The 12,272-nt window shown below is 40.1% G+C and overlaps 1 protein-coding gene and 1 pseudogene across 10 annotated transcripts in view; one reads left to right on the top strand and one right to left on the bottom strand.

Moving 5' to 3' along the window:
* Positions 1-12,272, bottom strand: part of FRYL (FRY like transcription coactivator) — a 247,737-nt gene that overhangs the window by 124,007 nt on the left and 111,458 nt on the right. For all 10 annotated transcript variants that reach the window (XR_009246299.1, XM_058670127.1, XM_058670121.1 and 7 more), the window contains one exon: positions 1,018-1,217. Coding sequence is in view for 9 of the 10 variants with exons in the window: in XM_058670121.1 (XP_058526104.1) it covers positions 1,018-1,217 (200 nt within the window). In the remaining variant the exon portion in view is untranslated. The remainder of the gene's footprint in view (positions 1-1,017; positions 1,218-12,272) is intronic.
* LOC101533151 (zinc finger CCHC-type and RNA-binding motif-containing protein 1-like) lies at positions 3,772-4,400 on the top strand (annotated as a pseudogene).

Here is a 12,272-nt window from a genome sequence, read left to right as displayed (position 1 = left end):
TCTCAAATGTAAACTTACTTCCTAATGTTATATCAATATATTAAAACTATTCTCGTTTAATAATTAGCCAACTTTACCTCCAAATCCAACAGACTCTTCCCTTGGTGTTCACTGTACTCTGCCTCTATTATTTGGCAATAATAATTCTATCCTATGCCCTTTTTCCCTTGGCATTATCATCTTCTCTTTTTGCTTCATTCAAATTGCACCAAAATCTGTATCTCTAGTTACTAGCTTTTGCAAGTTCTTTAAGGGAATTTCCAACTACCATTCAAGCAAGGCCACATGGTTAGGTCACCAGCATATCAAGCTCTATGTTCACAAATGGAAAATTACCTCATTTGTCTTTTGTAGTCCAAGAGGATCCCTATGTATTTTAGCTGAGTAAATACACTAACATCTGTAGCCCTAGGTTTTTCTCCAAAAACCATTGCTATTGAATTACTTGTTCTACTAATTTTCTTCACCATATCCACTGTTAACATCCTTCTTCCAGAGCACTTCCAGCCTCAATCAGATATAACAGAAAAGGAGTCTCTACCTTTCATCCCTTCTCCCTCATACTGAGCAACTGCTGTATAACATACCAGGGTACCATTTACAACTGTACACATTTGTTTTCAGCCTTCCAGTCTCCTCCCCCTCATCACAGGCTCTAATCACACAGAGCCCTTCACATTCTCTATGCACTAGAAGTGTGAAAATACGTCCACATATTTACTCAATGCTGAATTCAATCTGAACATTAACTTAGAGGATATTCGGAACTCCTTTTATTTGTTGTGTTGTATCTGGCCTCACAATTCCCACAGGTCCGGTATACTCCTGATTTTTTGTGATCCACAGTAACTAATCAAAGTGAGTTCTGAAATCATGGAAGCTTTCTAGATCACAACGTCACTACTAACCTGTCCCTTATTAACTTTTTTTCAAGTATGTTATTTCCTTTGGAAAATTTCTACCGTGATGGCTAAACGTCTAAAAAATATTTTAGATTTATAGGGCAGCTCTACTCACCAAGGGTTCAGCCATCACAACTTCAATTTTCTTTTCAGCTTGAACAGCAAATTCTGCAAAGAGGCTCTTGATGACATATTCACCAGGCTTGACATCTGGGTCAATCGTAATATTTGACATGATGATATTCTTTTTTCCCCAAGTGGAATGAAAGTTAGAAGCAGCACAGTACTTATTCACTCTGCTGACCGGTGCTGACGCTAAAAGTAAAAGACAAGATATTGCTATAAAAACCAGCTCAAAAAGACCTACCAAATGAATAACAGCCTTATTCAATGTCATTCCACCCGAACCAGTATTCAGTCTCCCACTCTCCATGTACCATCTCCACTTTTCTCCAGTACACTCTCCGCCTTCTAACGCACTACCCAGCATCACTGTACTGCAGCTACGTGTCATGTTCATCATGTGCTGTTTCTCTCTCCACTTCTTCAACATGAATCCCATAAAGAGCTATTTCATCTTGTTTTTTGCTCAGGGATGAAACCCAAGTTTCTGGAATAATGTCTAACATGAATTAGGTACAAATAAACATTCATTGAATGAATGAATGATTCAAATCAGAGGATCAGGTGCAATAAAGAAAATAAAACATGAACAAATCAAACAAAAACAGAAAAAATCTGGAAGATGTGCTCAGGAAAGACCTCACTGAAAAACTACAACTAAATTCAGACCTAAGTGATGAAAAAGACAGCAAGGTTAATGAGTAGAAAAGTTGACTATGCAACTGGAGAAACAAAAGGGCCAGTGCGGTGGGCTGTCAAGGCCAGAAGCAAAGATGGAGGGTGATGAGAGATGAGGGCAGAGTCAGGAATCAGGGAGCAAATCACACTGGACATCTTAGGACTTTGCAAGGAAATTCGATTTTATCACAAATGCAACTACAATTCAATAAAAGATATTAATGTGGTGAGGAATGTGACGGGACTTCTCTTTAAAAAAAAATCATTCTGGAGAACAGGTTGTAACAGGGCCAATGTAGAGCCAGGAATGCCGAAATCTGGGCAAGAAGACCATAGCTGCAGCTCAGAGAACAGCAAAGAAGAGACAGGTGAGCTACCATGGTGAGGAAAAAGAAGGCTGGTACGACACTCAGAGCGGAATGACACAAACAGTCTGGCAGACAGTAAATTGCAACAGGCTTGGCACAAAAAGCACACACCACCACGTACTATCACTTGTTCTCTTCTCTGGACTGTCAGGGCAGCACACCTGCCTCCCTACCCGTAACTAATGCCCTGACCTCCGTCTTCTACCCTTTGTGCAAAACTCAGAGCCTCCTCCCACTTCTTCTCAGGCCATCTCCTGTGACCTAGAATATTCTTGCAGAATCTCAAGTTTGTATTTCTCTACCTCAATCTTCTCCAGATATTGCCTTGTAAATGCTTACATTTCTTGACACAGGAAGCAGACAACGATTCGAACACTGAATTTCTGTGTACTTACTGATAAGTATGGGAAAATGAATTTGCCTTAAACACAAATTCAGGACCTACAAGCAATTGTTCTGTCAAATTAAAAAAACTTTATTCTTCCTAATTGTCACCATAAATAACTTTTTAAAAATGAGCTAAGAAATACTGCAAGCTGTTAATATGCTTCATAGCACACCAACTTAAAATATATTAGACTCTGACTAAAATTATGTAATAAGAAAAATTCAAAACAAAAATTCACAGTTCTTTGAACACAGCACACATTATTTTAAACAATGACCTGCTTGTTAATATCCTTTCATGACTCAACATTGTGTATTATTAAGAAGGGAATCTGCTAACAAATGACAATGTGGAAAAGGAAATTTTGAATATGTTGGATTATTAAGAGTGTGGTAATTTGACATAAACTAGAAAATTCAAGTATATCTCATTTACTTAAGTATAGTAAGTCCATAATTAAGATTCTTAAGAGCATAACAAAATTTCTCTGGTTGTATCTTTATTTCTTTTAAAGATTTATTTATTTTATTTATTTTATTGGAAAGACTGATATACAGAGAGAAAGACAAAGAGGAAGATCTTCCGTCCGATGGTTCACTCCCCAAGTGAGTGCAACGGCTGGAGCTGAGCCAATCCAAAGCCAGGAGGAGCCAGGAGGAGCCATGAGGAGCCAGGAGCTTCTTCTGGGTCTCCCACGCGGGTGCAGGGCCCCAAAGTTTTGGGCCGTCCTCAACTGCATTCCCAGGCCACAGGCAGGGAGCTGGATGGGAAGCAGGGCTACTGGGATTAGCACTTGCACCCATATGTGATCCCTGCATGTTCAAGGCGAGGACTTTAGCCACTACGCTATCGCACTGGGCCTTCCAGTTTTATCTTTATAGTAAACTCAACTCAAAACAAGCCTTTATAGATATAACTATTTAAATGCTAACTTTTGGTGACATGAACACTGTTTAAATGACATCTGAGCTTTAAATATGTTTTTTAAAAAGAAAAAATAGAACCTAAAATGATTTCTCAGTTAAACTTACTTCTACTGTCTTCCCATCTCCTTAAACAGGCACCAACATAACTAGGTATTATATTGCATAGCTTAAGAACCTTCCAATGAAGTTTAATCTTCAGAAAATTTTTATTTCTACTATTTTCAAAAATAAAAATATTCCTAGCTTAAAAACATAAAACTGTACAAGAAAGCCTAAGGGGGCATGCAGCTTGGCGGCTTCTCCCGCCTGGGCCTGCAATGCCCAAACCAAGGATGGGGTGCTGGAGAAGCTTGGCTTGAGCCTGCTGGACCACCTCATCAGAAGACATGAGCGCTGAGCAGGCCTCAAGCAAAAACACAGTGTTGTCTCCAAGCTTCCTTTATCCCTGATACATAATGATTTGTACCGGACATTTTCCAAGTATGAAAAAAATTGCAAAGGTCACCATAATGGAAGATAAAGATAAAAGTAAAAGGGTTGCCCACATTTTGTTTTTGGATAAAGATAATGCACAAAACTGTACAGGGCAATAAAAAACAAGCAGTTATTTGGTAGCGTGATTAAAGCAAGCATCACTATTGACCATGGAAGAGCAGATGAGTTCATCGGAAGACGAAACTATTTTGATAAATTCAAGTGCTTTGAATGTGGGGAAAGTTGACACTGAAAAAGTTATGCATGTCCAAAAATATGCTTAGAGAACATGAATCTCCAAAGAAGAAAAAAGAAAGAAAGAAAAGGAAGCAAACTACTGAACCAGAATAAGAAATCAAGGAGGTGGAAGAAAGCAAAGCTGAAGGGGAAAACCCTGCCCTGGACAGCCGCAGCCCAGCTAGCACCTTCCAGAAAGCGAAAATTGAAGAACGAAACAGATGGAAGCCAGTTCAGGGGATCCCTCAAAGTCAGATCACTCGAGCACCCGAGGATAAAGAAAAGCACATATTTCAGTGACTAGGGGGAACACAGCGACTGAGAAGATATTTATTGTGTGCATATCCTAAAACAAAAACATCTTGGCACAGAGTATTCAGCAGAGGACTAAGGTTACTGTCGGAACTTGAGCACAGGGGGCTTACTACCAAATAGTATGTGACTAGCAAACAGTTCATTAGAACTTTTAAAATACATATAAAGTATCATGCTTCTATCTTGCTTTATCATAGTATAGTTTGGGTTTCCATACTTTGAAATCCTATATACCACAAGGTCTAGCAAATTTTCACTGCCAACACAATGTCTGAAATAGAACATTCCACACCATGGTGTTCTTAGATGGCAGTGATATCACACGTCCCATGGAAAGTTACCTTCAGGCACAAAGTCATACTTAGCCCACGAAAGCTCATTATGTTCATACAACCACTCCAAAACCCAGAAACTTGGATTCCAAAGTATGTCCAGTCCCAAATATCTCAGATAGGAGATACACAATCTATACCACACATCAAAACTTGCTAGAAATAAACTTGAAAAGAACTAATTTTAATAAAAAATTAAGCAGTTCCCATTATCAACCCAAGAAAAAAACTTAAAAATCATTTGAGATGTTCATTATAAAATTTCATTCTTGTCTGATTGCTTTGCATCGTTTTTAAAACAATCTTCAAAAAAAATACTTCATAAAATGTTAATAAACTATTTAAAAGAACTTAGTCTTTTATAAAACTTCACAAGAAAAATATTTTTGATTAAATTTATTTCCATTATATTTCTTGTGGAGTACTTGGTAAATTTCAGTTGAACTGTTTCATATGAAAAGATAAACAATGACTGAAGGGCTTGGCACGGTAGCCAAATAGCTAAAGTCTTTGACTTGCATGTGCCAGGATCACAGATGGGCACAGGTTCATATCCCAGCTGCTCCACTTCCCATCCAGCTCCCTGCTTGTGGCCTGGGAAAGCAAAGGGAGCTGTCCAAAAACTTTGGGACCCTGAACCTGCATGGGAGACCCGGAAGAAGCGCTTGGCTCCTGGCTTTGGAATGGCTCAGTTCCTGCCCATAGTGACTACTTGGGGAGTGAACCAGCAGATGAAAGATTTTTCTCTGTCTCTCCTTCCCTCTGTAAATCTGACTTTCCAATAAAAATAAACACATCATATATATATATATATATATATATATATATATATATATATACACACACACACACACACACACATACATACACATATATATATACATATATATCCACAGATTAAATATTTATCCCAATCAAAATACCAGTAACATTTTTCTCAGAAATAGAAAAGATACAAAAGTTCATCTGGAAACATAATAGACCACAAACACCCAAAGCTATCCTGAAGAATGAGAACCAAGCTGGAGGAATCAGAATTCTAGACCTCAAGACACTACAGGGCAGTGTCACCAAAAACAGTCTGGTACTGGTACAGAAACAGAATTAATGGAACAGAATAAAAATCCCAGAAGACTGCCCACACATGTACCGTCAACTAATCTTCAACAAGAGAACCGAAAACAATCCAAGTATAAAGCCTGATCTCTTCAACAAATGCTGTAGAGACAATTGCATAGCAGCCTGCAGAGGTAAGAAGCAAGACCCCCATTTGTTACCTTATACAAAAATCAACTCTAAATGGATCATGGACCTAAATCTGCACCAAGGAACCGTCAAACTACGTAGGAAGCACTCTAAGATAGGGATGGGGAAAACATTTTAGAAAAGCAACTAGACACCAGGTAGTCAAAACCAAAATAAACAAATGGGACTTATCAGGTTAAAAAGTTTCTGTATAGCAAAGGAAATGATCAACAAAAAAGCACAAAGGAATGGGAGAAAATCTTTGCCTACTACACAACCAATAAGGGACTGATATCCAAGATTTACAAAAACCTTTAGAAACTCAACTATAGTGAAACAACTATATGAAGAAATAGGTGAAAGAAATGAACAGACATTTTTCAAAAGAACAAATTCAAATGGATAACAGACATATGAAAAAATCCTCAGGCTCCCTAGCTGTCAGGGAATAACAAATGAAAACCACATTTAGGTTCCACCTAACTCCAGTGAGATTGACCTACATTCAGAACTCCACTAACACCTGCTGGTATGGATGGAGGAAGAAAGGCATCCTCCTTTACTGCTAGGAGTGTAGGCTAGTACAACCACTCTGGAAGTCAGTATGGAAACTTCAAAGAGAACTGAAAACTGACCTGCCATGTGACCCAGCTATCCCACTCTTGGAAATTTATTCAAAGGAAATGAGATCTACATATGAGAAAAAGGGAACTATACTCCTATATTCACAGCAGCACAATCTACAATAGGAAAGACATGGAAACAACCCACAGGCCTGTCAAAAGAGGAGTGAATAAAGAAATTGTGGTACATCTACTCCATGGATTACTACTCAGCCATTAAAAATAATGAAGCTCTACCATTTGCAACAAAATAGCCCCAACTTGGGACCATTATTCTCAGCTCTTTTGTTCTGCTTCTAACGTGTTCTAATACACAGTACAGCAAACAGTAACATCCTTCACAAACACAGTAGTTCTCAACAATCATAGTATTAAAACAATCCTACACTTAAATGTTTTTGGTGTCTGGGGTTGTTGGGAGTTTTGGTTGTTAAGAGTGCCCATTGTGGAGCAGCACATTAAGGCACCATTTGGAAAGTCAGCCTCCTATATCAGAGTAAGTGGGTAAGTCCTAGGCACTCCATAATGCAGAAGCAGCTGCCCACCAAGTCTCCTGGGAGGCAGTAGACAATAACCACAGTATTTAATTCCTGCTAGACATGTAGGAGACCCAGATGGAGTTATGAACTCCTGGTTCTTGGCTCCTGGCTCTGGCCTGGCTAATCCCTGGTTGTTGCAAGCATTTGGTGAGTGAGCTAGCAGATGAAAGATCTGTGTCTTCCTTTCTGTAACTCTACCAAATAAATTAAATATTTTATTTAAAAAAAAAGGAGCAGGTGAAAAAAATAGCATTACGTTCTAAGAATTTTCTAGAAACTTTTTTTTAAAAAAAGGAAAAAATATTAAGAATAACAAAGGTTTGGTGATGTCTGTGTAAGCTGCCTTTAGCTCCTCACCCCCAAGAAGAGGTCTTCAGGGATAAACACTATCGATCTATGGTCACAAACACATACATGTAGGCTAACTATATGCATATACTTACATAACACAGAAAAGGAATACAATCCCTTACTCTTAGAAAAATTGCCACTTTTTCAGGTAACAAAAATTTTTTATATATATAAATTTTATTTTTGATGATGTTTGCATAGTTGATTAATGCGGAAAGGATCAAGGACCAGGGGAAAATGGGTGAGATCACGGTTTCCAAATATTCTTTTTCTTCTTCCTGTGTCTAGCGGAAGCGGGAGTTACAAAGGGAATCCACACCCAGCTTGCCAATTGCCTCAGTATCCAGGGATGGGGAATGGCCACCAGAAGTCATCCCAAAGTCCCTGATGTGGAACATGCTCTGAAGATTCTGCTCTAGTGGTTCTGGTAATTCTGAAATGCATTTATTCTGTCCTCCTTCCTCTGCATGATACCAGATGTGCTCTGCAAGCCCCAATGGACTGCCATATCCTCCATGTGCATCTGGGCATGCTGTACACTGCTTCTCTTAACCCTCTGAGGAGACTCAACTCTGACACATTATACTCCAAGGTCAGATTACAGATCCTGCAATTCTCCCCCTTTTTGGAGTTCTTAGTCTATTGATTCAGTTAGGGAGTTCCCCAAAGAAACCTTGTTTGAAATAATCCCAGACATCACTTGTATGTGCTTGTCAGTATGGGTTATGGCTGTCCATCACCCACACCAGCCTATGCACACACTGGTAGTTGCAATTGCTATGTCAGTTCTGTCTCCAGGCACACTGCAGCCCAGCCTAATCCTGCCCACCACACAGTCAGCCCTCACATATACCAGCAGGAACTGCAGCCTAGTCAGAATGACCCCCAATATCCCCCTCCAGACCCGTTCCCAGCCCTAGTCCCTGTGCATGCCAGTATGCGCAGCAGACTGGTTCAGTCTGTCCTACATCCCATTCAGCTCTCATACATGTCAATGGGCACTGAAGCCTAGCTCAACCTTTCCAACCCCACTATCCAGCCCAAACTCATGCCAGCAGGTGCCACCGCCTATCTAGCCTGGCCTGCCCCCAGCCCTGATTCTCACGTTCATCAGTGGGAGCTGTAATGCATCAGAGAGGTATCCACTGTTTCCCTACTGGGCCTACTGCCAGTGCTGGACCCTGTACTCTCCAGGTAGTTCTGCAGTCTAGCTTGACAGGATTTGTCCCTGGTCCCAGCACTTGTTCAGCTGATGCTGCAGGAAAGTACAACCGACGTGTACTTACGCAGGCTCATGCAAGCACCATTGGATACAGTCGGTTAGTCCAGCTTGGCTCTTCCCTAACCCAGCTCACATTCAGGTCAATAGGCGTTGTGGCCCTACCCAGCCTAGTCTGTCCCCTGGTCTCAGCATTCATGCTTACCCTACCCCTTTTCCTGATCAATCCATAGTCCCTATGCCTGGGAGAACATGGGCTCTCCAGCCCAGTCTTGTTTAGCCCAATCTGCCGGTGGGTTAGTGTGCTGGACCAGAGCTCTGTATACCCATGAGGGTCCCAAGCTCCTGGCACGTGTGATGCCCTGGGACCCTACTCCTCCACACACCCAAAACCCAGGCCCAATCAAAGTTCCCCCAAGTCCGGTGCACCCACAGGAGACCAGCACGCTATCCCAGGTCTCTCCCCTCCCCTTCGCCATCCCTGGTCAAGACCAAGGACATAGGGAAATCCCCATGCTCACTCTACCCACTTGGGTGTGAGCCCCCAGGTCCCCATGGTTCCCACTGTCCCACTTCACAAGCCACAAACAAAACTTTGATGACCAACTAAGAGAAGGGATGTAAAGCTAAATGACCTTAGAATAAGAACAAAAGTCAAAAATATTCTAAAAGCAAATGCTAAATTCTTAGTTTAAAAAGCATGCCTACTACATCTATTTTTAGGATTCATGTAAACTTATGCTAAAGTTTATGCAGAAATGATCCTGAATGGACAACACTACAGTACAGTAGAAGAACAATGTCAAAGGACTGGCACTCCCTCACTTCAAGACTTACTAAAAAGCTACAACAATCAAGACAATGTTACTGGCAAAAGAACAGACAAATAAATCAATGGAACAGAACAGAGAACACAGAAATAGACCCACACAAATAAAGTCAACTGATCTTTGACAGGACGTACAGGAAATTCAACAAATGGTGCTGAAACCAATAGATATCCACATAATAAAAAAAAGAAAAGAAAAGAAAAGGGACAGGGAAAGAAAGATCTAGGGGTCCAGCATCGTGGCCTGTGTGTGGGCAGAGTCAAATGACAGCTGCTCCAATTTCAATCCAGCTCCCCGCTAACAAGCTTAGGAAACAGCAGAAGATGGCCCAGTGCTTGATGCCCTGCACCACATGGGAGACCTGGAAGAAGCTCCAGGCTTCTGGCTTCAGCCTGGCCAAGCTCTGGCTGTTGAGACCATTTGGGGAGTGAGCCAGAAGATGGAAGATTTTTTGTGGTTTATTTTTATTGTAAAGTCAGATATATAGAGAGGAGGAAAGACAGAAAGGAAGATCTTCCATCCCATGATGCACTCCCCAAGTGACCACAACGGCCAGAGTGCATCAATCCAAAACCAGGAGCCAGGAGCCTCCTCCAGGTCTCCCACATGAATGCAGGGTCCCAAGGCTTTGGGCCATCCTTGACTGCTTTCCCAGACCATAATCAGGGAGCTGGATGGGAAGCGGGGCTGCTGGGATTAGAATCATCAGCCATATGGGATCCTGGCATGTGCAAGGTGAGGATTTAGGCACTATACTACCATACCAGGCCCCAAGATGAAAGATCTTTGTCTTTCCTTTTTTCCATAACTCTGCCTTTAAAATAAGTAAATAATTTAAAAAATCTAAACAGAACCTTTAAATTTCACAAGAATTAACTGAAAGCGGATCACAGATCTAAGTGCAGAGTGCAAACCTAAAACTCCTACAAGGTGAAAACCTAGGTGATTTTGAGTTTCATGAGGACTTTTTAAATAAACATTGAATCCATGATTCATAAGAAAAAAAATTGCCAAGTTGAACTTTGTTAAAACAACATGTTTACTTCTGGAAATGATGAATTAAGAAATGAAAGCCAATGCCAGTGTTGTACTAGAGCAGGTTAAAGTTACTGCTTTCAACATTTGCATGGAATATGAACATCTCAAGCAGGGGTTCAAGTCCTGGCTACTCTACTTCTGACTCAGCTGTCTATGTGTGTGGGAAAGCAACTGAAGACTGCATTAGCACAGGGACTCCTGCTACTAATGTAGGAGACCCAAATGGAATTTCAGACTCTTAAGTTCAGCCTGGCCTAGCCCTGGCTGTTATAGCCATTTGGGGAGTGTACAAAGATCTCTCTCTGTGTCTCTGAAGTTCTGCTTTCCAAATTAACAGCTAATTTTAGAAAAATGGGAGTGATCAAGAAAGAATGAGAATGACAGACAAGCCCCAGGTTGAGAAAAAAAAAATTTGTAAAGAATTTCTGATAATTTATTCTTTGTAATATTTCTGATAATCAACTAGTAATGAGAAATACATAAAGAATTCGTAAATGAAACAATCAATAGCCCAAATCTGAACAGTTGGCACAAGATGTGAACAGACAGATCACCAAAGACATACAGATAGCAGGCAAACACATGGAGATGCTCAATCACATATATCTTCAGGAAATTGTAAATTACAAAGAGACACATTACACATCTATTAGTGTTATGAAAGTCCAAAGCAATCAAATCCTGATGAGTACAAAGAAAGGAATGTTCACTCATCACTCATACAATCACTTCAGGAGATAAGTGAGTGGCTTTTCTTTCACTTATAAACATACTCTTCCCATAAAATCTAGACATTCTGTTCCTTGATATTCACCTAAAGGAGCTGATAATGTGCGTCTGCACGCAAGCCTGCAAAAAGACGTTCATGACAGCCAAAACAATTCAGCAACCAAGATATCATTCAGTAGATGAATGGATAAACTGTGGTTTTTCCTGACAAGGGCATATTACACAGTACTAAAAAGAAATGTTGAAATGTTGGTATCAATCCAGGAAAAGTCATGGAGGAACCTTAAATACATATTACTAAATACTAGAAGCCAATGTATAGGAGCTACACACACACACACACACACACACACACACACACACACAATACGTAGATGTGTATGTGTGATCAACATATTTGACATGAGATTCCAGGAAAGAAAAAACCATAGAAACAACCAAAAGATGGATGGTTGTCAGCTTAGGGGGAGAAGGAATGAACAAAAGGAACACAGAGGGTTTTTCTCTATTATCCTGTTATTGTAGGTATAGGTCATTCCACACCTATCAAAATCTACAAAGCATACAACAGTTTACTCTGATGTAAACTACACACTATATTTAATAATGCATTAAAATTGTTTTACCAATGGCAGCAAAGGTACTATTCTAAGTCTATGGGAAGCACAGGAGAGGGTAGCAGTTACAAAGGAGCTCTCTATACTTTCTAGTCAGATTGTCTGTAAATTTGAAACTGTTCTAAACATAGAGGATTAATTTTTAAAGGAAAACATTACCAAGCCCGCTATATCTCTATCAGACAGAACTCAAAGTGCCTGGGAATGGTCAAACAATAGCTCAAGCTGAATTTCAAGACAATCATATACTTGAATCAAACTCAAAGACAGGAAACTGTAAGTCAATTAAAAATAAAATAAAAAAAAGTTTATGTATGTGGTACACAGATTAAAAGTAG

The sequence above is a fragment of the Ochotona princeps genome, chromosome 11, assembly GCF_030435755.1.
Source record: "Ochotona princeps isolate mOchPri1 chromosome 11, mOchPri1.hap1, whole genome shotgun sequence".
NCBI classification, from domain to species: domain Eukaryota; kingdom Metazoa; phylum Chordata; class Mammalia; order Lagomorpha; family Ochotonidae; genus Ochotona; species Ochotona princeps.
This window is presented reverse-complemented; position numbering and strand designations above follow the sequence as displayed.